General features: G+C 40.2%; 1 protein-coding gene across 1 annotated transcript; it reads right to left on the reverse strand.

Annotated features, from left to right (window-relative positions):
* Positions 1-5,663: 5,663 nt before the first annotated feature.
* On the reverse strand, positions 5,664-22,778 carry FEM1C (fem-1 homolog C). The gene is made up of 3 exons (XM_086770682.1): positions 22,710-22,778; positions 21,390-22,118; positions 5,664-9,060 (listed from the first exon to the last, which is right to left on the reverse strand). Exons 2-3 carry the CDS (start codon positions 21,931-21,933, stop codon positions 7,751-7,753), a joined length of 1,854 nt encoding a protein of 617 aa, XP_086626808.1. The 5' UTR covers positions 21,934-22,118; positions 22,710-22,778; the 3' UTR covers positions 5,664-7,750.
* Between the last annotated feature and the right edge of the window lie 5,062 nt (positions 22,779-27,840).

A 27,840-nucleotide genomic window follows, 5' to 3' on the forward strand; every position in this document is an offset into this window, starting at 1 on the left:
CTACCCAGTCTGCCGTTCTCAAGGAAGCTACAGACACGCCTCTCTTCAAGGCTGCTCTATTTCTGTTTATTAAAACAAATTTATTAAATTGTTGAATTTATTAAACATGTTCAAAAACTGAGGGAGGGGAAGACTCTCACATAGAGTAAGACTGTGCAATGACATCAGCCTAATTTCCCTAAGAAATTTTTGGTGGTTTGTTTTTTGGTTTTTTTTAGAGTAGACTCTTTATGTATGAAATTACTAACGTCAAACCATACCTGGAGCAAAAAGTCTGAAAATTAAAGTCCCTGGAGCTAAATGACCTGAGCCCTGTTCCTTGCTACAGCACAAACTTCCTATGATCATTTTTAGAGGTCACTGAGTCTGTGCCTTAGGTTCTGCGTTTTTATAATGGAGCAAACATTTCTTTATGCCACGCTGACAGCATTTTGTACTAAGGTCAGTCAGGAGGAAGTAGCAGCGACAGGTACAGCACAGCTGATTCATTTTCCAACAGCTGATGATGTGGTAGATCCACCTTAGCAATCAACGACATCTCATTTTCATTTTCTGGCTCAAAGCATAACATGGATTATGGGATGTTAGATTGCATAGGCAGTAACCACTTAAAAGCACAAGGAAAAAAAACAACCCAGTATATGTGTCAACTTATGTTTAACACAGGAAGAGAATCAAAGCTATGGCTACATCTGTATTAGCAAGGACAGATCTGTAGCATAGAGGAGTCAGTGCCAAGGAGTAACAACTGTGACACTTTGGGGAATGAAGGGAAGAGGAGAGGAAAAAGGGGTTATTTCAGAGTAAGTTACAGTCTGCTCCCATGAACTGAACACCCATTAGCAGTCAGAGCCTGTTAGGTGAGCTTTTGGACCACATCTTCCAGTTCAGTTTCCTTCAAAAGGAATCCAGCACAGCAGCTCTGTGCTATGAAACCCAACACGCAAAGTGAGGACAATCGGGAGACTCGCTGCAACAGCACGCTCCTGACCTGAACTGGAACACTGGGGTGGGCACACCCTGCATGGGCCAGTCTTGTTACAAGACCATCTGCTGCTTGGCTCTGAGGCTAACACAAGGAGGGACTGAGAGTAAGCCCTGAGCACTCCTCATGCAGCAACTCACTGGGCATCTCCCTCACAGAGCATATTTTGTTATTTTACAGTAGGCCTTGTTTTCTGGTTTGTTTTCTTGTTTTGGTTGTTTGGGGTTGGTGTTTTGTTCTTTTGGGGGGGGGGGGGGGTGGTTTTTTTTTTTTTTTCAACTCCCTGGAGTTCCCACTTCATGCATGAGGGGAAAAAAGCATGATAAAGAAGGTGGCATACTTCCCTCAACCAGCAAAGCCAGAAAAAAACCACAGAAAGAGCACAGACAGCTTAGCAGGACTCTCTTACAGGGTAGCAAATAAAAGTATACTGCAGAAAGAAAGAACAGGAGGAAAAACAAGTTTACTATTCTGAAACTATGGGATGTAAATAAAAAGTAATCCAAGCCTGGTTCATCCAGTGAATATTTTGCCTCACTTTTCAGTTAGGATAATCCTATGTGTAAGCAAAACAAAAAGGCCTCTAAAAAAAAAAATTGAATAGGACAATACAAGCTAAAGTATCTGACGAGAAAACGATTGTTTATTGTAAAAAAAAAAAAAACCAACCATTGTAACAAGGAAAGAATTAGCAAGTTAAATTGCAGGTTCAGCAGCAAAAAACATTTAGTGAATCTTTTTTTTTCTAGTAACATACAAGCAAGGGAGGGGAAAAAGGAGAACGGAACCACTAGGTCAGCTTACTCGGCTCTGTTCTTTGCTCATCCTTACAGCTTGGGGTTTTTTTTGTTTGGTTGGTTTGGCCTAACTACGTGACAGTGAGAGAGGGTAACTGTGTCTGAAAGACAGACAAGTGCTGAAACTATGAAAAGATCAAACACACAAAACTGTGAAAAAATAGATATCAAGTGGGAATTAAGCTCCTAATTATGGAAGGACTGGAGTTCCAAATAGCCTTCTAAAGAGAAATTTGGCAAGGAACTTATGACTTGATAAATCTTCAGAAGACATCATAGAAGTAACCCTTTGAACTTCAGGTAGGAACCGACATGTCTTATGATCCGATGGGAGATGTGGCTGGCATTTACATCATAGCCTCACACTCACTGGCTTCTGACAGTCACTTCGAGGGATCAGAAAGCATTTTTTTCCTTTTCCTTCTTTGTGCATAATTCAGCATCTTTGTCCCTAACTTATTTCTGAGTATAGTAACTCTTTCCCCCATTTTTCTGAACTCTGGAGGGTCAACTGCAAGGTAAGGCTTTGATTTGGCAGGCAGGGGAAGTGCTTTCTGCTTTTCACTGTGGATGGTATATGGCCCTCTCAATATAATGTGGAAAAACCAAGCTATGTTGCCTTTGGCAGAGTAACATACCATATAGTTGGCCTCTTTTGCCCTCGTCCTGCACTATTGTACTGTGAGTTTTGGTATTCAACTGACAGCCAGCATTTGCTACTGCCAAGAAGCATTTTTGCATGGGTATGCAGCTTAGGTAACCAACAGACACTTCTAGAAGAAAACATCTGTGATCATCTGCAACTGCAGAGGGATGAATAACAGTGTAAATGATCCTTTCCGGTTCTTCCCTTGCCTAATTAAGAGAATCTATAGTCAATTCATTAAAGCCATCTGTGTGACAATTATCTTATTGTGAAAGCTCTGGATCAGTTTTCCTCACTCAGAATCTCCTGTTTTCTGGTGCTCTTTGTTACTGATCAGGCCTAAATCTAAAATTCCAGCTTGCTGAAGTGCACACTGTCTTCAAGTACAGGACTGTGACTACAGTGCCTAACTATAAAGACCTTTTGAAATTACAATAGCAACGTTCTTCGAAGTCCTCCATTCCCTACCTGCCTTTAATAAGGATCTTCTCATACTTCTCTCACCTTTGGAGTATTCTATTCCTGTATTTTTTAAAATTGTGCATGCAATAGGGAAGAGACTTCAAAAGATTTAAGGAGAAAAAGAATTTGTGCAACTGTCTGTTGCTTACTTCTTACAAGGTCGTGCTAATTACTTTTATGCTATAAACTAAAACTACGTTTTCACAGAGTTAACTGCGCAACGAACTGCATTTTCTAGAAACTATGAAAATAATGTCTCATATCACCCAGTTTAAGCCTCTTCTTTACTATTACCCCCTATCAGAATTTAAAGGCTTGGCTGGACCACCATTTTACAGGAAAAAAAAAGAGAATGAAAGATGACATGTTGTTTAAGGTAGAATTCTTAATGACAAGAAGATGGAAGTCTAAAGCTGTAGCACTCATATTTAACTATTTATACTCAACAGAAAAGGCTGTCTATCAATCAGTATTGCAGCAACCCTAAAGGAAACAGATATATAGACTCAGACAGGTGTTGTCCAAAACATATTTTTAATGTAATCTGCATTTGGAGCCTAAAGAGAGCAGAGCAGAGAAATATACTTGTTATTCCTTTTTCACATTATTGTTAAAGCTAACTTACTTCACGTAAAGAAGAAACTGCAGTATTTCCATACATGGAGCTAGCCCTGCATATGAAGTCTTTGTGATAGAATAGAACACAAATACAACGTTAGTTAAAACCAAACCAACAGCTTTTCATTCTTCCCTCACTGAGGAGTCAAGTTCTTTCACTCAAAGTCAAGAGATACTAGCAGTCTAGTATGTCTCCCATCAATTTCCCCCAAATTACTTTGAAGCATTAAATACCAGGTGACTTCATTGTAGTCACAGAAGACAGAAATTAGTGTTTAGTCTACGTACTCATGTTTGTCAGCATTTTAGAGTATAACAGGCATTCCACTCTATATGTCAAAGCATGAGGCAGCTATTTTAAGAGCAGTCATATCCTGCCACTATAACCTTGCAGCTGATATAAAACTGAGGAGAGGCACATTTTTTCCTCATGAGATTTTTATCTTTTTATAAACCCTCTTGTAAGAATTTTGTTATAGCACTCTATTTCTTTTTTAAAGTCGTGTTTTGTAAAAATGGAAAGAGGTTAATTTCAATGAGTTGCAAAGCAGTCATTAAAAGAGAGCTGTTTGGGGACTTTGGAAATACACAAAATTACTTCTGATCCAGGGACTGTTGTAAAGTATATATGGAAAGCTAACCACACTGCTGCCTTGCATTTCAGAAAGTGTCTTTACACTGCACTTAACAAACAGAACAAAGACATCTCAGACAGCTGGAATCTTGTTACCAGCATAAGTGATACAAAAATAGGAATATAATTTTAGAACTTTATAAGAAAAGCATTTAATTTTCCTTACGAGAATACTCATCTTCCTGGCTGAAGTATTTCAGTTGAAACCCAAGATGATTAGAAGAAAAACAGCTTTGAGCATTTATCCCCTACTCCTAAAAATACAACTTCAGAGGTCTCAAGAAGCAAGGAGGTATCAGTGCCTTTGTCTCCAGGGAGCCATACCTGTAAATTGTTTAATCCATTAAAAAACCTGTTTCACTCCTGCAGGGTGAATTTTTTTTCTGCAGTGTTCTCAACATTCTTCTGCCTCGATAGCTCATCGGCAGTACATTTAATCAGAAAAAAAAAGCTCAAATAGGAAGAAAAGATAAGAACAGGAAAGGAATGCATTTAAAATGACAAAAATAAAGCAACTATTTGTGTCCTGAATGCTCTTTAGTTCCTTGTCTTTACCACAGTTTGAGTCCGGCTAGCGACACTACTGCATTTAACATCAACATGTTTCACTAAAGTAAACTTATCTTCACCTCTGAATGTGTAACAAGAGTAAGAATAGAAAAAAAAAAATGGGTCCAGGAAGTCAGTACTTATACTGAAGTGCAGGCAAAACTGGTTTCAATCAGGGGCAAAACTGCTACTACCCATTACAACTGGCCTTAGTGGCACATGCATCTCAGACAGGGCCTGCTGTCCCAACCCTCCCTCCCAATGAGCAAATCCTGAAATAATCTCTAACACATTACCCAGCACAGGCTCTCAGTAATGTAAACATACAGGGCCAAATAGAAAGTGGTATTAAATGCACAAACTCGTCCACCTGGACACCTAAGTTTAAGTATCCGGCAAGGTAAGAGGTCAGCAGGCAGCCTCATCACCATGAAAAATTAAATTCTGCATGGAGGTGACGGTTTTTAGGACTGATGCACATTGGTAGATATTGAGACAGAACTACATACAATAAATCAGTATGCCCTATTAAATTGGCTTGTTTTTAAAGAGTAGTTAACAGAATAAGCCTTCCTTGTACCAATTTTCACTAGATTTACATTTATTTAATAGTGATATGCTTTCTCTTTTGAGAATGGTTTCCATTCAAAAATTTGCTAACAATTAACAATTTCTGGATTATATTTCTGGCCTAATAACATCCAACTATTTTTAAACAGGATATTTGACATTTATAAAGACAGGAATGTAAACTAAAACCACTAAAGAGCAGTACAGATTCCAGACTATAAAACTCTAAAAATCTAAAAATCTCTCTCTGACCTATAGAAAAAGTGTTATTTTTATGACTTGAAGTAGAAGGTACATTTCTAGTGTGGTGTGATTGGTTAATTATCCCCACTTTCAGAGTAGTAGAAAATAATTAAAATAACTATAAAAAAATTCAAAAAATAAACTACATTTTCTCAGAAATGACAACTTGGGTGGCATGTGTTTTAATCTTTACAAACCAGAGAAATTCAGCCAACTGAACAGAAATTTACTCCTGTGTATTTGCAAGAGAAACTAACACGGTTTCCTCATTCACCTGATTCCATACAATGTAGAGGTGGCATGGGACAAACAGGTGAAAGTTGCTTCAAAATACAGAGTTCGAAAGTGATAATACACAAACAGCAGTGCTTTCAACATACCTTTTTAAAAAAACATCCCCATATTTTTTCAAGAATGGCTAAGCTAGTAGGCACCATGCTGTACACTAACAGAACACTGAAACAGCCCAAAAGCAAGGACAAACTATTCTTATATGCTCGCAAGACACACTCTTTCTCAACTTAATTGATAAATGACAAAAATGTTACAGCATCAACTTAAAAAATAAAAATTAAAATAAAATACTAAAAAAGACCCTCCTAAAACAAGCTCACCTTTACCTAATGAATTTGGCTTCTAAATATCTCTATCACTGACAAAGGCCTAAAACAACTTGGTGAATTTCTGGAGCAAGAACTCCATAGGTACACCTACTGCCACCACTGAAATGGAACATCAAGTCAAAAATATTCAATATGCTAGACCACTAAACTTGAAAGTAAACTGTATTCTATGCAACAGAAATGAATTTCACCTTAAGACATTTGCAAGGCTAATGAGCCATAATAAATTCTAATATTAATCAACAGTAAAGTGCTGAATTATATTAATTACCTGAATCGCACTCACATTTATGATCTCCATTTATAGATTTCTTATCAAGTCAAAAGAGCCCTTTCTGTTGTAAAAGCTAAGCTGTTGTGCAAATATTATAAAAATAGGTACTTTTAAGTAGGAGCTATATACACAACAGAACTTCTGCTTTTTGTTAAGTACAGCTCACATAGCAGAGATGAAAAATCCATGCAAGTATTTGTAAAGATACTTCAAATGAAAAAAAAAAAAAAAAGGACACTGCTATAGAACTTCCAAAACCCTGGCATACAGCCACTTACTATGTTATATTAGATGATGTCTAGGTCTGGACTGATAAGCATCATGCCACCAACATGCTTCAGTTTCTTTTGTAGCTAAAGTTGATTTGTAAATTTTAAACTACAGCATACATTTGATCTATTTCTCATTAAAGTGTATCATTAAGTTTGAGGTTAAACTTTGAGCAAACTTCACATCTAGTCACATAACCAGCACAAGCAAGACATTAGTGCAAAGGAGAAGATGTCACTTGTACATAATAAGGACTCTTCCCCTAACTGCATGATGCAATAAAAACGATTTTCAGATTTAAAGTTCAAGTGGACTACAATGGGAAAAAGGTGAGATTTTCTTCTCCCAAATTTAGGAACAAATTTCCAGAGGATCAAAAGGAAAGCAACCTCAGCTACAGGAGTCAAAACAAGTCAACCTCAAGTTTGGAGAGCTGATTAGTAACTCCAAAATTCATCATGCTATGAAGACAACATTCTCAAAAGAGCTCCAAACAAACTGCAAAAGAAAATTGGCATTTAAGTTGAAATTGGCCAAGTGCTGCATAGAAATATGCTCACACACAACAGTCATGTTTAAGCCAGTGCATAGAGAAGATAAAAGCACTTATGGTAGTTGCAAATGTTAACAAGTCCATACAACTTCTACAGTTCAGCAATGAGTCCATACAAAAAGAACAGAGTAAGAGTAGAAATGCTCAAGCCAAACCAAAAAAAGATGACCTTTCAACTGTATAAAATCCACATAACAGTTATAGTAGAAAGACATCAGTGGAAAATACTCAACTCAGTCCCAAACACCCAACAAGCAAATAAGACCAGAATAGACAAGCCTTTGGCAGACAATTTTAAGAGTCTAAATATGGCATTACATTTCTAAATAATCCACAAAATATATTATATGGCATATTCATATTAAATACTAGGTAACCAACTCTGCAGATCTGATGCTAACAACGCTTTAGCCAATGAAAGCAAGATGGAGCAAGCTAAGGAAACGCTGGTGTATCACAACAGTGCTCAAGGAAAATATTGTCACCAAGTCGTGCCTCAGAAACAGTACTCTGGGACTCCACACTATCATCTATGGAGCAAAACAAAGTTCTCTAGTTTTTCAGGGATGTGCCCTGCGTAGTATATGTTATGATTCACTATTACACGAGCAGCAAGACACTGCAATGTAGTATGATTTATGGGCTGGATTAAATTTTTTGCTATTTCCTTCTCATCCAGCAAATCACTAGCAGTTTGTTTATGCGAGTTTGTAGCATCAAAGTGTGAACCTGACTTGATAAGAAGATTCATGATGTCTGGATGGTTGTTCAGTGCAGCAATGTGTAATGGACTGTTGTTATCAGAGTCTCTGACATTTACATCAGCACCACATTCCACCAGGATAGAAGTGACTTGTAGAGAGGGGAATTTACAAACTGGGTAGCGACCCACACATGTAGTATTATTGTCAACTGCAAGGTGAAGCGGACTGAAGTTATTTTTCCCTCTAGGCTGAAGCTTAAGAAACTTGTAAATAGTTTGTTTCTTAAAATGCTCCTGTTCTGAGCTGCAAGGTACTTTCTCCAACAAGCAAATTAGATGTAAAATGATGGAAAGGGCTTTGTTCAGCTGTATTGGATCAGGAGGACACTGGGTTTGTTTCATGGCCCGTTCTATTTCAAGAACACTTTTGCACAGTATACCCATGAGATCATCAAATGTGACTGTAGTGCCTAGCAGGCCTTTTGCCCTATCCTGCAGCATGAAGGAGAAAAGTTCAGCAAATGATAGCAAACTGCTGGCTGTCATAGGGCTCAGTGGATCAAGATTGCTTTGCTGCATGTCCAAAGCATATTTCCACAAGTTGATGCATCGCTTGAAGTTTCCGGAGTCTGCATAGACAGCACCTCTGTATCTAATATAGTAGGACGTATCTGGGTGAGAAGGGCCAAGAATACGTTCTCTAATTAATAGTGCTTGCATTCTCATTTCATCAGGGTCTGCAATAAGATTTTCTAGTTCTTCTGAACTGTTTACCTCTTTAGCATAATCATATGCCATAATTAGTGTTTGTGGCACAGGTTTGCTCAGGATATTAGTCCTATCACTGTATCTCATTTCCATAGCTCGCTTCCAGTATTTCAAAGCACCAAGCAGATCTCTCTTTTTGTCCACGAATGTTGCTCCTAGAAGTTCCAGAGCATTTATGCGCTCAGCCTTACTGGTTTGTACATGCTGGGTGAGAAAGTCCACAATATTTGTGTGGCCTGTCACACTAGCTGACAAAAGGGGAGTCATTCCGTAACCATCCTTTTCCATTTTAGCGCAATACTTGAGAAGCATCTTCATGATCTCCAAACTCCCAGATTCTGCACAGTCATGCAACGCAGTGTTTCCTGCAAGAGAAGAAACACAATTACACAAATTGTAATCACATTATAGTCCAAACCCTGCCATGCTAATGGTTAAAAAAAATGAGTTAAAAAATAGTTTTAAAACCCCAAACATTAATAGCTAAAAAAATAGCTGTTTTGACATCTACGGACTATGAAAAACTTAGATGACAAGTCAAAATATCCAAGATCTGATTAAATATGAAGGCTGCCAGGCAGTTATACAAATCAAAATGCTTGATATTATTGCCTGAAATAATTAAACAGGCTTTAAGGACCTTTTTGTCTCATTATTAAAAAAAAAAAACCAGAATTAAAATTGAATTCTCTACTACATAAAAGCACAAGAATAGGCAATTGCATTGTGTTGAAAGTCCAGCAAACGGGGCATAAGACCAGCTTGGCTGAACGGGGAACTTCTTCTGGAGGAAAAATAAATTGTATGATCTTGGGAAGCAAGGTCAGGCTTTGCAGGAAGACTACAGAGCTGTGGTTTGTGTATGCAAGGAGAAGACACAAAAGGACAGAGCTCAATTAGAGCTGAAACTGGCCAGTGTTTTGTTAGACAACAAGAAGGGCTTTTTTAGGTACCTTAATAGCAAGAGGAAGTCTAAAGAAAACATTGGACCAATACTTGTTGAAGATGGTCACCTTACTAGTAGGGATTAAGAAAAAGTAGAAGCATTCAATGCTTTCCCCGCCCCCCCCCCCTCAGTCTTTAATAACACTGATGGACCTTGGACTCCCCAGTCCCCTGAGTGAGAGGACCACGAATGCAGGAACAGTAACCTTCCATTTGTGGACACTGAAATTATAAGGGGCCAACTGTATCAGCTGAATGTTCACAAGTCCATGGGGCCTGACTGGATTCATCCCAGAGTATTGAAAGAGCTAGCAGATGCTATGGCAGGATCCCTCTTCATCATCTACCAAAGGTCTTGGGGAGGTCCCTGCTGACTGGAAGCTAGGCAATGTTACTCCAATCAACAAGAAAGGCAGGAGGGATGACTCAGGAAACTACAGACCTGATAGTCTAATGTTGGTACTTGGAAAAATTATGGAGGAGATTATACAGGGTACTACTGAAAGGCATTTCAAGAACAGTGCAGTCATCAGGCACAATCAACACGGGTTCACAAAGGGGAAGTCCTGTTTAACTAATTTGATATCCTATGATAAAGTCACTCACCTAGTGGATGAAGGCCAGGTGGTGGATGCAGCTTTTCTGGATTTTAGTAAGGCTAACAGCTATACACTGGGAGAGGCACAGCTGGAGAGCAGCACTGCTGATTGGCACCGAGCTAAACAGGAGTCAGCAGTGTGTCTTGGCAGCTAAGAGGGCAAACCGCATCCTGGGGTGCATCAGACACAGCATAGCCAGCTGGTCAAAAGAGGTGATCATCCCTCTGTATTTAGCGTTGGGGCAGCCTCACCTTGAGTGTGCAGTTCTGAGCCCCACACTTTGAGAAGGATGGGAAGGTTCCTGAAAGCGTCCAGAGGAGAGCAACAAAGCTGGTGGCAGGGCTGGAAGGCATGTCCTGTGAGAGGCAGCTACGGACACTGCGTTTGCTGGGAGAAAAGGAGGCTGAGGGGTAACCTCATTGCTCTCTTCAGCCTCCTGAGGAGGGGAAGTGGAGAGGGAGGTGCCAAGCTCTTCTCCTTGGTATCCAGTCATAGGACATGTGGGAATGGCCCAAACCTGTGTCAGCTGTTTACACTTGACATTAGGAAGCATCTCCTTACAGAGAGGGTGGTCAAACACTGGAACCGGCTTCCTAGAGAGGTGGTTGATGCCGCAAGCCTGTCAGTGTTTAAGAGGCATTTGGATAATGCCCTTAATTTGATTTAACTTTTGGTCAGCCCTGAAGTAGTCAGACGGTTAGCCTAGATGATTGTTGTAGGTCCCTTCCAATGGAAACATTCTATTCGATACAGGATTTTGTATCTGGTTTCAAGTATGAAACAGACTTAAGCTTGCTATCTCCATGCTGTTACACTTTTCCCTTCTTCCCTTGTCAAGTTTCCCTTCCTATTTCCAGCAATGATTAAAAAATAATGAGATCTGTATGAAAATTAAAGCTGAGCTAACTGAACATGGGCTTTGTTTGCCTCTGCACTATACCTCTTCCCCTCTCCGTCTGCCAGCCCTTTTGATTTACATGTTTTGGGGCAACAGTTACACACAATGGAAAATACAATCCATCACAACAGGCCCTTCATCTCAGCCGGGGCCTTTGAGACTGCCAGTATATTCTGAGGGAGCTGGATATTTTGTCAAGCCCAAGTACATGCGCAGACTAACTATTCTTAATGCTTTCTTAGGTCTTTATCCTGAAGTCCCACATTAATCCCTCTGTTCTTCTGGTTAGGATTCCCAAAGCCAAGAAGAAAAAAATGCCTCCAACACACAACACAGACATCTATCTTGTAAATGTCTTATAATTTACATGCAGATTATTTCTCATTAGCATGACATTGCACAGTCTTTTATTTAAAGGCACTCTGGTTCTAACACCATGTAGGGACATTTCTAGTAAGCACTAGTGTCACCTGTTTGAAAACCCTGTTCACAGAAAATTAGAACGTAAGCATTGGACACCTTAGCTAAATATTTAATGATTAGGCTTCAACTAGATGAAAATTTTGCTTAACTTCAAATATAAGCATTTTACTGGAGGAGAAGGAAAAAGAAGGAGACACCAGTCCCCTCCAAACATAACAAAGTCTCTTATGCAGTCTCTCAGACAGCATTATGGTGGGTTAGGAAACAAAGCAGTAGTCTTGAAATCTTCAGCTGATGTTTGGGATAAGTGTGTATTTGTAAATACATAGTCTACTGATCTAAACAGCTTCTATTTATCTTCACACGCATTAGGTTTTTTTCCCAGGCTCTCATCTGTGGCATGTGCAGTTCACTCCTTATACTAAAGTATTTAGCTAATAAAACTCAAATCAAAAGTATGCCTAGGATTTGTCTTAAAAGCTGAACACCGCATAGAAATAAATTAAAATTAAAATGGAGGAAAAGTCTTCCCACTAATACATTATTTCTGCCAAGAACATATTGTTTACACTGTCTTAAATATGGTAAATTCATAAAGTAAAATATTTGAAGTTAGTACATCTGTATGTATCTAAGGGAAAAAAGTTTCATACTTATTAAATACAATTCAGAAACAGAAAATTTGTTCCATTTTCAATTATAATAACCTAATGCAGGTCTATAAAAATAATTTTGACATCTTCTAGCTTTTACATATGTGACTTCATAGCACACTTCTTTCTAACGAGACTGTAAGAGGATACAAAGTTGGAGAAAAAACACAAAAGCAAAATTCAAAAACATCTGGTCAAACCATGACTGTCCTATAAATTCAGTACCCACTTGTCACCAGCAGAACCAGATACCTTAGATCCACAATGCTGATGGACCTCTATTCTGTGTTTTGAATGAGCAGGTTATCACATGGTAGCTTGCTTTTATCTTCTGTTGGCAAGCCACCAAGAAAAGAAAACGTTCATCCAATGCTTTTGCAAGTTTTGGTATGCAGAAGTGGTAGTATGTAGAGACTCAAGGTCTGTTTACATGAAAATTTTGGTCAGCTGCTTCTTTCTCAAACCTGTTTGTGAACCATCTGAAGAACAACTGACAGCACATTTCAAGGCCCCTTTGTAGTTCTCAATTCCAGCAATCAGAACAGCAGCGGTAGGGAGGAATGGCAGTTATTCAGGACAAACTCAGTCTCAATCTAGGCTCAGCAGACACCGAAATTCAGCTGACATACTAATCAAATTCATACAAAAGATCTGCAAAAAGTGATGTTTAAAAGCTTATGACTCTAACAGGTTTTTGCAATTATAGCAGAGCTATGAACATATATTTTGTCCCCCCAAACAGTATTTTAAGTGCAAGTTCTAAACATTTTAAAAATAAAATAAAAAACAAACCCACAGAAAATACCAGATTGTTTCATTAACAGATAGTGAACTTTTCTTGCAAAATATTCCTTTCCTGAAACATTTCAGAATAGCGGCCAGTGATTCTACTATCATTTATTAACAGGTAAACTGAGGAAGACACACTAACATAAAGTTGCACCTGAAATGATCTGTTAGATCAAGATTCACAAAGCTAAATCTGGTTTCCTCAATGGCAAGTGATTTTTCATCTTTAATATCTTAGGCAATTTTTATCACTAACAGAGAGCATTAAGTCAGTTATAGGTTTGGCCACACTACAGTCTCTACCAAGACCAAGAAAATTTCCAATTGCAGGAAGACAGATTTAAGAAAATTTAGGTGGATTAAAAATCTGGCGAATTTGGCATGCATAGTTTATCAACTATAATTCTCTCTGTCCTTGGAACATATCACAGACTCAAAAACTATCAATACCTTAATACTGAGGAGCACGAGACTTCTAAATTCCTAAGATGGGAAAGTGTCAAAAGCAAACAAATATACAAACTCACCAATGTACAGACACTCTTAAGTCTTCTTGCTATGCTGGAGAAAGTCTAGTTAAAACATAACTACAGCAGTCAACCCAGAACTAAAGACTGGCTGCATTTCTGCACTCAATGATGAAAGCAAAAGCAGATGCATCTGGGTGTCAGCTGAGCCACCAGTTAATACAGCCATTTCAGATTGTATTCAAGTCCATATACCATCCCTCACAGCAGAGCTCTGAAACATTGGAATTGGCACCTATTTTCTACCTTCAAGTCAGTTATTTTTAAGATATTGAAAAAAATCATATCATAAAAGCATATTAAGGACAAATAAACCAAAAAGTATTAGTAACACCCAAGTTCTTACTATTGTTTCACAACTATTAATATACATTTTGCTGGCTTTGAAAATAGGCTCAATGGCAGCTATCCATATTACATATTGTAGATCCATTGCCATATAATGCTACTCTTGACACTTTTATGAATTTCAAAACATATATGCTATGACACATTAATACTGAAAAAAATCCACACAAATTAAACTTGGTCATTGTCTGGGTAAATTCAGATCCAATCCACCTGTCTGTATGTCATGAATTTACAAGACAGCTATGCAGAACATGTGGAAATATGCTTAAGACTCCAAGGAATTTCAGTACTCTGCCCAACTAGATATCCTTAATTTAAAAAAAAAAAATTAAAATTATTTGTATTACAAATACTGACTCAAGCTCAACCAGCTATTACTGAAAGCCTATTAGAAGTAGTGTAATTTTTTAGCTACTTACATTTAGCAGCCCTTAGCATTAAAATAACCACAGGTATTTTAAGCTATGTACAGACTGACAGAGGAAGGGCTTCACCACTAATTTTTAGTGGCTGCACCTCATTTAAATTTGACTGGATGGTACAGGCACAGCAGTGGGAAGGGCACATTATAAAGAAACAAGCTTCCATAGACTAAAAGTGAGCATGGGTAGTCAGATAGTTGAAAGCTTCCAACTTAAAAAACCATAAACATCAACCATAAGAAATAACAAGATCACCAGCCATCTACACCTAGCAAGTATCAAGAGCTGAATTTGAGGGAGAATTTGAAAGAAAACATGGCAGTAGCCTCAACATCTAATTCAAAGTCTCCACATACTGGCCAGGAATTAAAACAGGCTGAATAATTAACTGCGATCACAGAATCAAATAATTCTGTGAATTAACTCATCCATTTCAAAAACACTATATTGTCTACAGTGACAGGAACAAACAGTGGATGAATACAATTCAGCAGTTATTTCAATTTTTGTAACATCATTTATTCAATAACAAACTAAAAACCAATATTATATCTACTGCTGCATTAAAAAGGAAAAAGGCTGAAAATAAGTAAAAGTAATTTGAAAGTCATTCCTTTGATAAGCAGTTTTCCAAGGGGCACATAAAAAGATGCTGGACAAATTACAGTATTTTTTAAAGATGTGAATGATCATTTCAATCCAGATCCAAAGCGATCTGTAGGAATTTAATCAAATATAGAAGATAGCTAATATTACAACAACTACATGAGAGGCTCATTTTTCTTGCACAGAAACAAAATGGGACTGGAAATGTTTTGGTAGTCTGGGTACTTCTCTGCTAAAAAGTGAGTGCCACTATACTGTATTGCTAATACTGCTTACAAACCATTTCTATCTGCATAAAACTTTGCTGTTAACATTACCTAATAACTTCCTCTAACTAAAAATAACCACAAAGAAATGGAATAATTCCACCTCCAGTCCTTCCAGATCTTGCAAAACAAAGTAAGGAAAAAGGTATGGTCAGTTGACAGTACAGCTTTTATTATTTTGTTACAGTCCTCTGTTGAAAGCAGTATGAGCATTACACAAACACTTCACATATCCCAGAACTAATTCTCTAACTATCCAGCGTTACCAAAAGCTTAACGGAGCAGGGAGTGGGCATTCAAATTCATAATGAGGCCATGTCTTTCTATGTCAGAAGCAAGTGATTCCCAAAATAGACTAGTAGCTTGTGTCATGGGAATGAAAGAAAATGAAGCAATGACACAGAAAGTGATTTGACTTGGTTTGCAACCAATTCAGTACATCCACTTCCTAATACTTACAAAATGCTTGATCACATTTAGAATAGTAAAACTTATATTAAAGTTTTGTATCAATCTGATTTCGTATCTTTAAACGTAAGAGAAAAAAAAGATTTAATTTAAATGACTGACCAGTATGTAAAATTAACTACATGTATATATTTTTGCAGCCTTACAGATGAAATCAATCACTTTTATAACATGCAGTTGTTAATGTAACATTGATTTTTTTTTAATAGAGCACTTGAAGTAATGAAGTCTTCTGAGACTTTTACTGATTTAAAAAAAAATTGAATTGCTACATACACGCAAGGATGGACGGTGCACAAGAAAACTCTTATACATCCCTACGCTGGGTATGCATGACAAAGGAAAACTGAAGGTATGTCTTCCCTTTAAGAAGAAATGAAGTAAAAATTGCAAAGAATGGCTAATCTCAACAAGTTATTTTAATCTAGTTTCCCTATGCTGTAACAGAATAATTGCTCTCTTGCTCAAAGTACTTAATGAGAACTTGTGAATAAGATTACTAATACAAAGCATGCTGTTAACCACTTAATTTCAACATAAACACCTTTTAGGTTGAAATTCAAGAATTTACTCCTTTAAACTGTATCTTCCCTATTTTATTTGCAGACATTCCGACACAAGTTCAGTTTCCACATAGCGGCACACACAAAATATCTACAAAATGCAGTGCACTGTGCCATGTAATACCAGCCAAAAAAGGGAAAAAAAAAATCAAACCAAAAAGGAAAAAAAAAAAAAAAGGACACAGGACACTATTAGAGCAAGTGCTTATTCACACCATGGAAAAAAAAAGAAAGAAAAAAAAGAAGAGCTTCGTTTTGGTTTTTTGCTTCGGGTCACCCCCACTTTGTCACTTCCCCTACAATGAATCTCAGCAAGTAGACACGACAGAAAACCTCAGAAGAGAACAAACCCATCAGACTCCTTAATGTTTACTGCAAGAGAAAATGAATTATTTTTAACACATACTAAACCACACTGATCATGGAGCAAAGAGTGTGATTCTCTCTAGCACCCCTATTTCTGGGTCTGCCACGTCTGTAAAAGATTGTTTTCCCTTACCAGCAGGTTTGAGTGTTACACTTCCCAGTAACCCACATAAATTACACTACTGACACAGCACTAGCCCTTGATGTAGTTCTACTTTATGTACAACCTTGATAGAGTACCTGTAGAGGTACCTATAGAGACTGAGGTCTATATGCTTCTGTATTTTCCAAAATGAGGAAGTGAAGTCAACAAGCCCAGTCCTCAATACTATTTTAAGTTATTATAATAAAATACTATGCCAGTGGAATCTAAGCACAACAGGATTTTGAATCACAGCTTTATTTTGCAGTTTCAAAATACATGAGTCCCTCCAACTGCTAGAGTAGTATGGAAGATCACAAATGACAAAGAATCAGGGCTTGCAATCAAACATTCCTGTGCACATCTCAAGAGACACCTAAAGAAACCTAGTTCAGCAGTTCTTATGAAATTTTCTAATACTCAGAAGGAGAAAAATTAGTCTTTTGGATAGCAGATGAGCCTGCTAACTATAAAAGACGGACAGAATTAGTGAAAACCACTAGTTAAAAATACAAATATCACCTTGAAGAGAAAGAGACCACATACCAAGCAGCTGAGCAATGGAAAGACTTAGAAGCCATGTTCAGAAAAAAAAAAAAAATTCTGCCTTTCAAGTAGGTAATCTGGAAGAGTCCCTATTCCCTGCGCCATGATATTCAGACCACCCTGGCTATCAGCACCTGCATGCTATATCTATAATTTAACTTGTGAATTGCAGAAAGGAAGGGAATAAATCTCCACTATTGCGGGGAGTCTGGTGGAGGAGGATAAAGCGTAACACGAGTTATCAAAATACGCACTACAATTTTTCAAAATGAAAGACCTAAGTGTCCTGTATGGAGTTCGAACAGAAGCATAAGATCCCTTTAAAACGATCTGCATGCAAAATAATTTTATTGGGACAATTATATGAAATATTTTATTTTAAATAGAAAATCCAACAAACACAACCTCAGATATACGCCCAATAGAGCTCAGATTTGTGATCTGATATCCAAAGAGCACTACCACTTGAATTACAAGAGTAAGAATTTCCCCCCCTACCCACAATAGCCAAATCAAAACTGTGCACAGAAACACATCTGTGAAACACTGTATTCGGGAATCAGAGGTCTATTCTGAACATGGTAAGGGAGCACCACTCTAACAACAGATCTAACTGGCAGGCTTTGCAATGCAGCAGAAGAAAAAATTGCATCCAGCTGACGCACAGAAGATCCTCCTCATCCAGCACAGAGGTAGGTCTGTGCTCTACCTGAGGTTTAATTCTAGGCTTCTGCCTCTTCCTGAAAAAAAGTCAAGTTTCTGCTACTCTAGCATTATCCACACTGTTCCTCCTTTTAAGAGTAGCATAAAAGCTTTAAGATTTTTAAGTTTTAACTTCAACTTCTTAGCTTGCCATTTGAGATATAATATACCAGTGAAGCTTATTAAGGTTTGTAATTTTCAATCTGCAGCTTCTTAAATCAGAAGTAATATATCACTGTTTTCCACAATTCTAAGAGAAAAAAATTCTACCCTTCTTACCATAAGCATCAGTTTTTCCCCTGCACTAACACTGTTCATGTAACCTAAAACATTTTTTAAAAAAACCCTTTGCTTACATTTCTTTTGCCTATGTGCTTCACAGAAGCTGGGAAAATGAAAGTTCAGATCTGCAAAACAGCAGGAACAAAGACAACTGAAGGCTTGTACTTTAAATTCAGAACCACTGGCCATCTTTCACAATATAGCACTTACCTACCCCAAACATCTTGTTAGCTCCTTCTTCACCACCATCTCCTGTGAGACAGTGCCAGACCCATACTCTACCTTGGTGCAGCATCCTATCTGACTCAGATTCTGAAGTTTTTATGAACATCTTAATATTTTCCTAGCTGTACTTTTGCACTTCCACAACCGTCTTTCAAGAAACTCTGAATTTCTGTAGTCAAAAACACAGTTGTGGGATTCTGCCTATATTTTAGAAGCAGGATTTCACCGCATGTTTTTACGTGCTCTTTTACACTCTGCCTCAGTTGTCACTCAGACTTTTAGACACCTGCAAACTTACCTGTTTTCTCATCTCAAGGTGTTTGGATTTTTCCCTGGAACTGTCAGCACTTCAAAACATTTCCCTATCTTCCCCAGCTCTAGATTTTCCTGGGTTTCGAAATGTGAATAAAGTTCTACCTTTCAATATGAAAATCCAGTGGAAAAACACAAGGAATAGTTCAAGTCATTCTATCCCCTCTCCCTTTGGTTTTAAGAATAATATCTGGAAAACAACCTGTCGTAATCTCCCACAGTAGCACCTCTACTGAAGTTACATAGTTTTGTTCTTATAAGGAGTGCAGTAATGTTAAATGCAGCAAAATTTACAGTAGCTTTTACATCTTTCACAGAATAGCAGGTTTCTCCATACATGTCCCAGGCGGGGGCCTATCTAAAAAGAATTCAGATACAAGGACAGCAACAACTTTTACTACTCAAGAGCAGCACACTCAAGTTCTCTGTATCTTCCTGCTACAAGTGCAGACACACTGTCAACTGCTTAGTACACAGCAGGGAGAAGTAGAAACTGAAAATAACACACAGAGACTGACCAGTGTAACATGACAGTGTAGAATGAATCCTGTTGGAAATACTAATTTTGAAATTAACAAGTATTGAACATTCTTGCACAACAAATTCCAGAAGGTTAGATGTTGAGCCTCAGCCACTGCAATACCTGAACTGTTGCAATACTTAAGGCTACCAGTTTTGCTCAGTTGTTCTGCCTTTCCACAGCTGACTTTCTCTTTCTGGCTTTATAGTACTTTCTTTCTGTCTTCCTTTACCTCATTGCTTTTATTTAATAACTTCAGAGATCAGACTGCTTTAAGATGCTTGTATCATCAGAAGGGATTTCCACATACAAAAACATGTTGGACAGACTTGTCCAATAGATATCTATTACATACACACATCCATTTGTCCACATAGGATTTAAAAGTATAAAATTAACTTTAATGAGCTAAAACATATCCAATTCAGCTTTTAAAAAAAATTAATTTAAATCAGGATCAGTTATACTTTATGATCCTTTGCTCATGTGCCTAGTTGCCAGTCAGAATGAAACTAAAGGAAGCAGACAGAGGAAGGAATTAAGATAATAAAGAAGCTGAGAGCATTGAGAAAATCCTCAGGAGTGTGTGCCTGCCACTCAGTCATTTAAACAAAGTCAAATAGCACTAAAGCACTAGTAAAGTGAATAGTAAGGACCAGTAAAGTAAAGCCTACTCCACCAACACGAGGGAGGAAAAGAGCTGCAGAGATCGATCTTTTTCCCTATTACACCAGATATTTAACAGCACAGCTCTGTTTATACCTATCATACAGAGGGATAGGCTTAAAACTAAAAAACAATACACACTTTATATTTAGCTTGTTATCCCAAGAACGCTGTCTAGAAAAATGACATTTTTATCCTATCACAAGTCCATGATGATTCATAAGCAACCTTAAATTCTTACAAAGGAAGATTTATTTTGCTCTGCCCACTGCTATGACAAATCTGTGGTTTAGCTTTCTTTACATTAAACCCACATATCTGCAGGATTTGCTGAAAAAAGGCATATTTAAGTGAACAGCTTTTCCAAAGATTACTCTCATATTTGGCATTTCCCAGTATCATACAATAATCTAGATACAAAGTATACTTTCACAGAACTAACTGTAAGGTATAGCATACTGTTACAAATGTAATTAGCCTGAAACAGCCAGTGGAAGCATTACGCTGCAAAAAGGTTTGTTAGTAGATTAGTTATATATATATATATATATATATATATAAAATAAGCTGCTGAAACACAATCCTGACTCAGTGAGCTAAAAATTAACCACAACCTGCAATAACTGATATGCTTTCCAGGCAAATACCACCCTCACACACAAGATTTGAGATGTAATAAAAAACCCAATGGTTAAACCAACAGGTCCACACAATTACAATCACAGCAAAAACAACGGAAGTCTTCACTTTGAATAACACCACCAGGGTAGTCATAAACAGGGACAAAGAGATGTCCGTTGTGATCTGTGCACCACTGGAAGTCCTTCTGTTGGAATCAGAGGCACCTGCAGCTTCCCTTCTTTAATCCTAATATATGTCTTTGTTTACTAACACTGAAAAAGGGTCCAAAATTATTCAAGAATTTGGAGGGAGAGAGGAGTGAAGCGCAAAGTCATTACTCATTTCCAAAGCAGAAAATAATTTTTTTCCTTTATGCATCTTCCCTTGTACTAGCCTTATTGGCACAGGTCCGTTTTATGTAAAGCATATTTGGTTTGTTAAGAAACAACAGTACAAAACCCAAGAATATACGCTTATATATTTCAATAAGTTGCTACACCAACCTACTACAAAGAGGAGTTCTCGGCAAGTTTGTTAGCTTTTTGCACATGCATAAATGTAACATTTCATATGACTAAGTCTTTTTAAGAATTAGAGGTTTAAGATTAAAATATACAAATTTAGAATTAAATTATACAACCTGTCTTTAAAAAATAGAAAAAAAATACTTAAATACACTTTACCTCTCACTCATCCACTTTATGAGACTAGAAGAATATTTTTGGATGTTAGCCTCCTAAAGAAGGGTAAATGAATAACTTTACCCCTATTTACCATCAGGAAAGTGAAAAAATTAACTTACCCTTAACGCTTTTTCTGTTCACATCAGCTCCTTTTTCAAGTAAATACTGAGCAATTTCTTTGTGGCCTTTGTAACACGAGATCATCAAGCATGTATGCCCATGACGGTTTGATACTTCCAGGTCTGCTTTGTGCTCCACAAGATATTTTACTATTTCTAGGTGACCATCAAAACAGGCAGCTCTGAGCGGCGTTGAATTTGTCAGAGTTGTATTGTTGACAGATGCACCGTGATCTAGCAGACACTGAACCACCTTTAAGTGGCCAGCTGCCGATGCTGCCCATAACGGTGGAGCCCCCTCAATGGTCTCACCATCAAAATTCACCGAACCACCAACTTCTATCGATGCAGAGCAATGGTCCAACAAGTATTCCACCATCTCAAGGTGACCGTAACGGGCTGCCATCAGAAGTGGTGTGGCACCATTGGTCTTCTCTGACATCAGTAGGGCTACCTCTTCTCTGGTTTTGCTTGCCAATAACTTGGAAAGGAGCCGCAGCTTGCCATCACGAGCTGCGTTGAACACGGCTGTCTTTAGATCCATTTAGTCTGTACCTCTCTGCTTCTTGAAGAATACGCGTCTGCCTTTTTCAGAGTCAAAAGCTTATTGGAAACACGCAGCCCTAACAGAATGTCCCCAGCTTCTTCTCAGATCAGTTTCGTCTAGATGGGACAACATGGAGACTCTGAACAGGGTCCTGACAAAGCACAGGCAGTGTTGTTATAAATCTGGAAGAGAAAGCATTCGAGATGTTTTCACCTCCTACTTCACAAACAAGTAACCGAAATAGTATTTTCCTACAGCTGCACCCAAACAACTCGCACCGGCCTCCAGCTGCCTCCCTTGGGACCCCCCCGGGCTGCGCCGTGCTCCCTGAGGAAAGGCGGGAGGGGGCTGTTCCTACCAGCGTGTCATCCATACCACCCGCAGAAAAAAAAAAAATCCTCTTCTCCCTCACAGCGCTGTTAGGAGCCGTACCCCCGACTTGTTTTGAGGCGTAGCCTAAAGGGCAGAGCCCACCCAACCCGCTCCCCCACGGAGACCCGCAGACACGCACCCCACGGGGGACAGCCAGGCAGGGAAGGCGACGCACGCCCCGGCCGCCGCGTTTTGGCCGAGTCTCAGGCAGTAAGGGGAGCCTGAGCCTGCCCTTTCCCTCACGACCACCTTTCGCCCGCCCAGAGCCGCGCCGCTCCTCCTCAAAGCGAGCCCGAGCCCCCTCCCCCTCTCTCCCTCCCTCCCCCTCAGGGCCCCAGACCCGCTCCCGGCTCCCTCGCGGCCCGAAGCCGGCCAGAAAGGGCCATCGGGCTGCGGGTTACCTTCCCGGGGCGCTACCGGCCCCCTACCCGCCGCAGCCGGCCTCACAGGGAAGCGCCCGCCGCCGCCGCCCTCCGCGCCCCGTCCAGCTCCTCCATGACAGCCGGCCCGCGCCACCCAGAACCGGCCCTGAGCCCGGGGCGCGGCGCGGCGCAGCCTCCTGGGCGCGGCCGGGACCAATCAGAAAAGGGCGCGGGTGCCCGCCAGCCACTCGCAGCGGGGTTGGGGGCGGGACTACGCCGCCGCTCAAGGGCAGTGGACGAGCGCCGCGGCTGGCCGCTAGGGGGCGCGCACCCCCAAGCCCCTCGGCCCCCCCCGCTCCGAGCGCTGCACCCCGCTATGGGGGGCGAGGGGGGAGGGGCACGTACCCCGCTATAGCGCGGGTGGGCGGCGGGGTTGGTTTTTACTCCACAACCCCGTAGGGCGAAAGGTAGTGTAGCTGCATGCCTCATTAACTCGTAATTTTGGGGTGAAATGTCCAATTTTTTTTCAGCACAGTGGGTTCTCAGGCTCTGGACCATGTCGCTGTTTGGCACAAAATTTGCCTTTTTTTTTTTTTCTTTCTGATGTTGCACACGGCTTGCTATGGGCTTAGCACGTGATGTTTGTTTTATTCCTGTAATAATAAAAAGGGAGAAAGATCCTCAAAAAGCTGCATCTGAGCAGAGAGCAAAGAAATGTAACTTCTGTCACAACCAAGTATGTCATCCGCAAGCCTCAGGAAAGAGGGACCCCATATGCAGAAACAAACATGGAGAAGAACCCGTGGGTGTTAACGGGCAGTTATTTGGACATAAAGTTGCAATGCAATCTAGCAGACACTCCACCCCACCCCCCCCCCCAGAAAAAAAAAAAAAAAAACAAAAAACAACAAACACAAGACAACCACAAAAAAGAGAAACCAGTTCAATTTGCAATTTTATGTCCTGAAGAAATATATTGTAGCCCAGGTTGCCATTTTCCCCTTTGTGCCCCGCACCAGCAAGATGGCACATAAGCTGCTGATTACTTTGTCTGCAAACCTCAGAACTAGAAAGATGAAAACAAACTGATGGGGAAGAGAAGAGCAATCAAAATTATTAAGGACCTGGTGGTATTAATTTATGGAGAGAGATTAAAAGATGTAACTGGATGTAAATGCTAAATTAGAAGTGGGGCTAAGAAGAATAGAGAACTTTTTCAAGAGATGTGAGCGTAACAGACTAATTATTTGAAGAGTTTTACAGTCTTTAGTCGACAGCAGTTGGGAAGAAAATGAAGAGAGGAAAGCTCATGCTTAGCATCAAGAATAATAACCTGGTAGGGAGGCTCTGTCAACCCAGAAAAAAATAATGTAGAAGTTGCGGGAGCTCATTGATGGAGTGATTTGCGATGGGGCTGTGCAAATCATACCAGGTATAAAGAAGGTACTGTTGGGAACGGTTCTGTGCTGGAGGGAAGATGGAGGTGGTAACCTGACAGACCTCTCCCCTTCAGTCCCCGGAGTTTTCTGTGCGGGTGGCGTGTGGCGCAGTCAGCACTGACGGACCTGCGGACCACAGGGCTTCGTGATCACTCGTAAAGCAGCGGATGCAGCAGTGCTTCTACAGTTGTCAAACACAGGCATGTCCCCACTCCCTCCTGGCTCTGAATTAGGCCAAGGTCCTGGGACAGAGTCCACAGGAGGAAAATTGGGCAAGCAGGTCATAAGAGAATGGGAATGGCCCTGCAGAGACCTCCTGCCTGGACCCAGGCACCGAGAGACGTGGGTTTGGGTACGGCCCCTGCCACCCCCTCTCCAGCGCAGTTATTTTCTGACTCCCGGAATGGACCTAAGCACTGCTTCCCGGAGGTAAAAAGCAAATATTTTGACTCAGCGTACCTGAAGCACTGTGGGGGGAAAAAAAAAAAAAAGAGATACCCATTCTTTCATTAAGGTTTCAACTTTAATAATTCGTAGCCAGTCAATCTGGTTGCTAGTGTGGGGACACTGTGCCTGGGACAATTTCATCTGCCTTACCTACTTTGGCAGTTTCTTTCCTCAAAAAAATACTCTTTTTGAAAGCTGTGAATGGAGAATGGTGTTAAGTGGAATAATAATATGTATTGCGATGACTTGCTTCTCACCCTGGGGTATTCTTGTCCTCACAGCTATTCAGAGGAGACAGCAGAAGGGATTTGTCACATACACAGGGGACTAACACGCTGCCCACCTTGCAGACACCTGTGGTTTGGTGTGGAGCGGTCCTCCCCTTGGTGCCTGGTCACACCTCTGTGGCACTGTGTCTCACAGGCCAGTCAGTGTTTTACCGTTGCAACCACAGCCTTAGCTCCAGACTAAAGAACATATGTTCATTTTGTGCACAAATGGTAAAACCATAAGGAAAAACTCACAGGTCACTAGACGATGCTTGATGGAGTCCTTGGTCTGAACCAGGAGGAGGTTTTTCAGGACGGCCATTGATAACATTTTGGGAGCCAAACTCTGTCTTCAGCAAGAGTAAAGTCCAGTGTTATTTAGTTTAATGCCTTCAGTTCTTTATCTCTGTGTCCCAAAGGACAGGAGAGGATGGTGCAGAGCTTGCTTTCTCCTCGAGGCAGGCTGTGCACAGCAATAGAGCAAAGAGAAACCTCAGCCGCCACTCCGTTGTTAGCTTTGGCCCTAGAAGAAATAGATCTACCTTGACTGGGCGATCTCCTCAATTTTTTTATCCCGCTTTTCATCACACACCAGGTGGTATCCCCAGTGTGACTACACTTCTGGTAGGCCCTGAGCTAATTAAAAAAAGTCCATGTCGCATTTTGCAAGGTGGTCGTGCACTCCAGCCGCTCTGCGTGGTGTACGTGGTGTAAAACTGGCACCCAGTCCCCCACCCAGAGCAGCTGCAGCCGGCAGCAGAAACCACGCGTGGACACAGGCCGAGAGGGAAGTCTGGTCCTGGGAAGTACCTCGTTTCTCAAGAGGAAACAAGCATCTCTGCCTATTCACCCCGGAGTGTAAGGATGACATTTTGTTTCCAAGGAAGCCAGCGGAGACAGAGTTTTACCCCCAGTGTCCGTAACAGCCTTTGGCTCACTGTTAGAGTTGTACTATGAAATAGTACAGAGAAGGAAATAAGAAGAAAAAGATAATCAGTTTGTTTGCAGTTTGTAAAAAAATTGTACAAATCACACTAAGTTTATAGGCTATAAAATTACACGCATGTACTTATGCATGTATACATCTGTATATAATGGAAATAGTTGATAGATTAACTTCCCTAAGATACACACAGTAGTTTAGTAATGGAAATGTGCTACAGGAGACAGATGCTATTCCACATGATGCGGCTATTTCTAGAAGGTACAAATAAGGCAAGTTTACAAATATCCTCATAAATGGAGGTCGGGGTTTTTAAACAGTCTAATTAATCTACATCTCGCCTCACTATTCTGGTATTTTATATGCAAGCTGCAATATTTCCTTTCCTCTTTCTCTCCTGCCTCTGGTGCTAATTCAAGAGGTTGAAAGTACATTGACAGAGGTTGCAGTGTTCAGAAATTCAAACATTTGTATTGTTAAAATCTGCAGCAGATGTGCACTTAGCTTTTAGATCAGTGTTTGCCAAGCTTGTGAAGGCTGAATTTCACTCCAGTAAGACAAGCTTAATTTTCTTCATCCCCTGGCAATCTCTAGCATTCATTACAAAAGATCGACACATCTGAATTATAGAATGATAGAACAGTTGGGGTTGGAAGAGACCTTTAAAGGTCATCTAGTTCAACCCCCCTGCAAGAAGCAGGGACATCTCCAACTAGATCACGTTACCCAGAGCCCCATCCAACCTGGCCTCGAATGTTTCCAGGGATGGGGCATCTACGACCTCTCTGGGCAACCTGTTCCAGTTTTCCACCACTGTCGTTGTAAATTCATACATCCAAAGACATTCCTGCTAGCCAGTGCATGACCATACATTGCCTACCACCTTAGGCCCTCCCTCACTAAACAAAACCACAACAAATAACAATAGCCTGACATTTTGGGAGAGGCTGCCCTAGGCTGCGTAACACATTTCCAACAGTAAAACCTGTAGATTTATCATGGCAGAATTTAAATGTGACAAAAGCAACTGCCAGAGTAAAATTGTCTGCCAAAGCAACATTTGCAATTTACAGAATATTCTCAGACTCATCAGTACAGTTGTTTTAAGTCAACAGTTCGCTAAGCTGTAGAAAATGAATGCATTAAAAATTAGCTTACTGTTAAAAATTAGCTCACTATGCTTTAACCATGCCATAGCGAGGTACAGCTGGTGGTGCTCATGTTGCCAGTCATGCTGGGAGTGAACCGGGCTCTGCCAAGGTGTTATCCTCTACTAGAGATAAGTTGAGCACGCACTGGGACTTTGCATACAATTGATCGGTGTGACTAATCCTTTGCTCTGTAAAATTCAAGGTTGTGCCCTTGTGATACCAGAAGCCTTTCTTGTCCCACAGGCTGTACACATTCTGGTATGTTACAGAGGTGAAACTTCCAGAATAGGGTGCTCACAGCCTTTTTTTACCCCGTATGTATTATCCCTCTGTACTTTTCCTTTCTTTGCTCCTAGGCCAAGGAAACGATGGGCCCGACAGTGGTGATGAAGATACACAGGATTTTAGCTATTGACTTCACAAGATTTCCACAGTGGGTGGAAGAAAAAATACTTAACATCCCCTGCTTTCTAAATATAGGACAGACATTTCACCTACAATTAAACCTACTAGGCTAGTCATGATACTTGGGAATATGCATATTTAACTCGCAGGCATCAGTACAGGCCTCTCCACTAATTCACTACAGAGAAAAAACAAGGAGGCGATCGGCCAGGGAGCACTCTGGGCTCTGGATTTTCTGGGACAGAAAAGCTCAAAACGCTCCAGGGGTCCAAGATGGTTGGAAGCAAACATCACATCTATGTGGCAAATCTACTTCTCCTCAAATAGACGTCAGTGGAGGCGGGGGCAGTGAGGCGGGGGTAATTGGAGAAATAAATACTCCATTTACCGTCAGCACCAGCCAGCACGAGCACAGGGAGCAAACAAAACAAGAGTACAAGCGCTAGGCAACCGTCTGGTCCGGCTTGCAACACGTCGTGCACCGCAGCTCCTGCAGAAGCTGCTGAGTGCCTGGGC

The sequence above is a fragment of the Chlamydotis macqueenii genome, chromosome Z (assembly GCF_036417535.1).
Source record: "Chlamydotis macqueenii isolate bChlMac1 chromosome Z, bChlMac1.mat, whole genome shotgun sequence".
Classification (NCBI taxonomy): domain Eukaryota; kingdom Metazoa; phylum Chordata; class Aves; order Otidiformes; family Otididae; genus Chlamydotis; species Chlamydotis macqueenii.

What these genes read in the sequence shown, in the direction of transcription:
- FEM1C (XM_086770682.1), bottom strand. Translation starts at nt 21,933, where the DNA reads ATGGATCTAAAGACAGCCGTGTTCAACGCAGCTCGTGATGGCAAGCTG. An exon ending in GAACAGAAAAAGCGTTAAGG is followed by an intron (nt 9,061 to 21,389) that starts GTAAGTTAATTT and finishes CTTCTCTTGCAG; the next exon opens with GAAACACTGCGTTGCATGAC.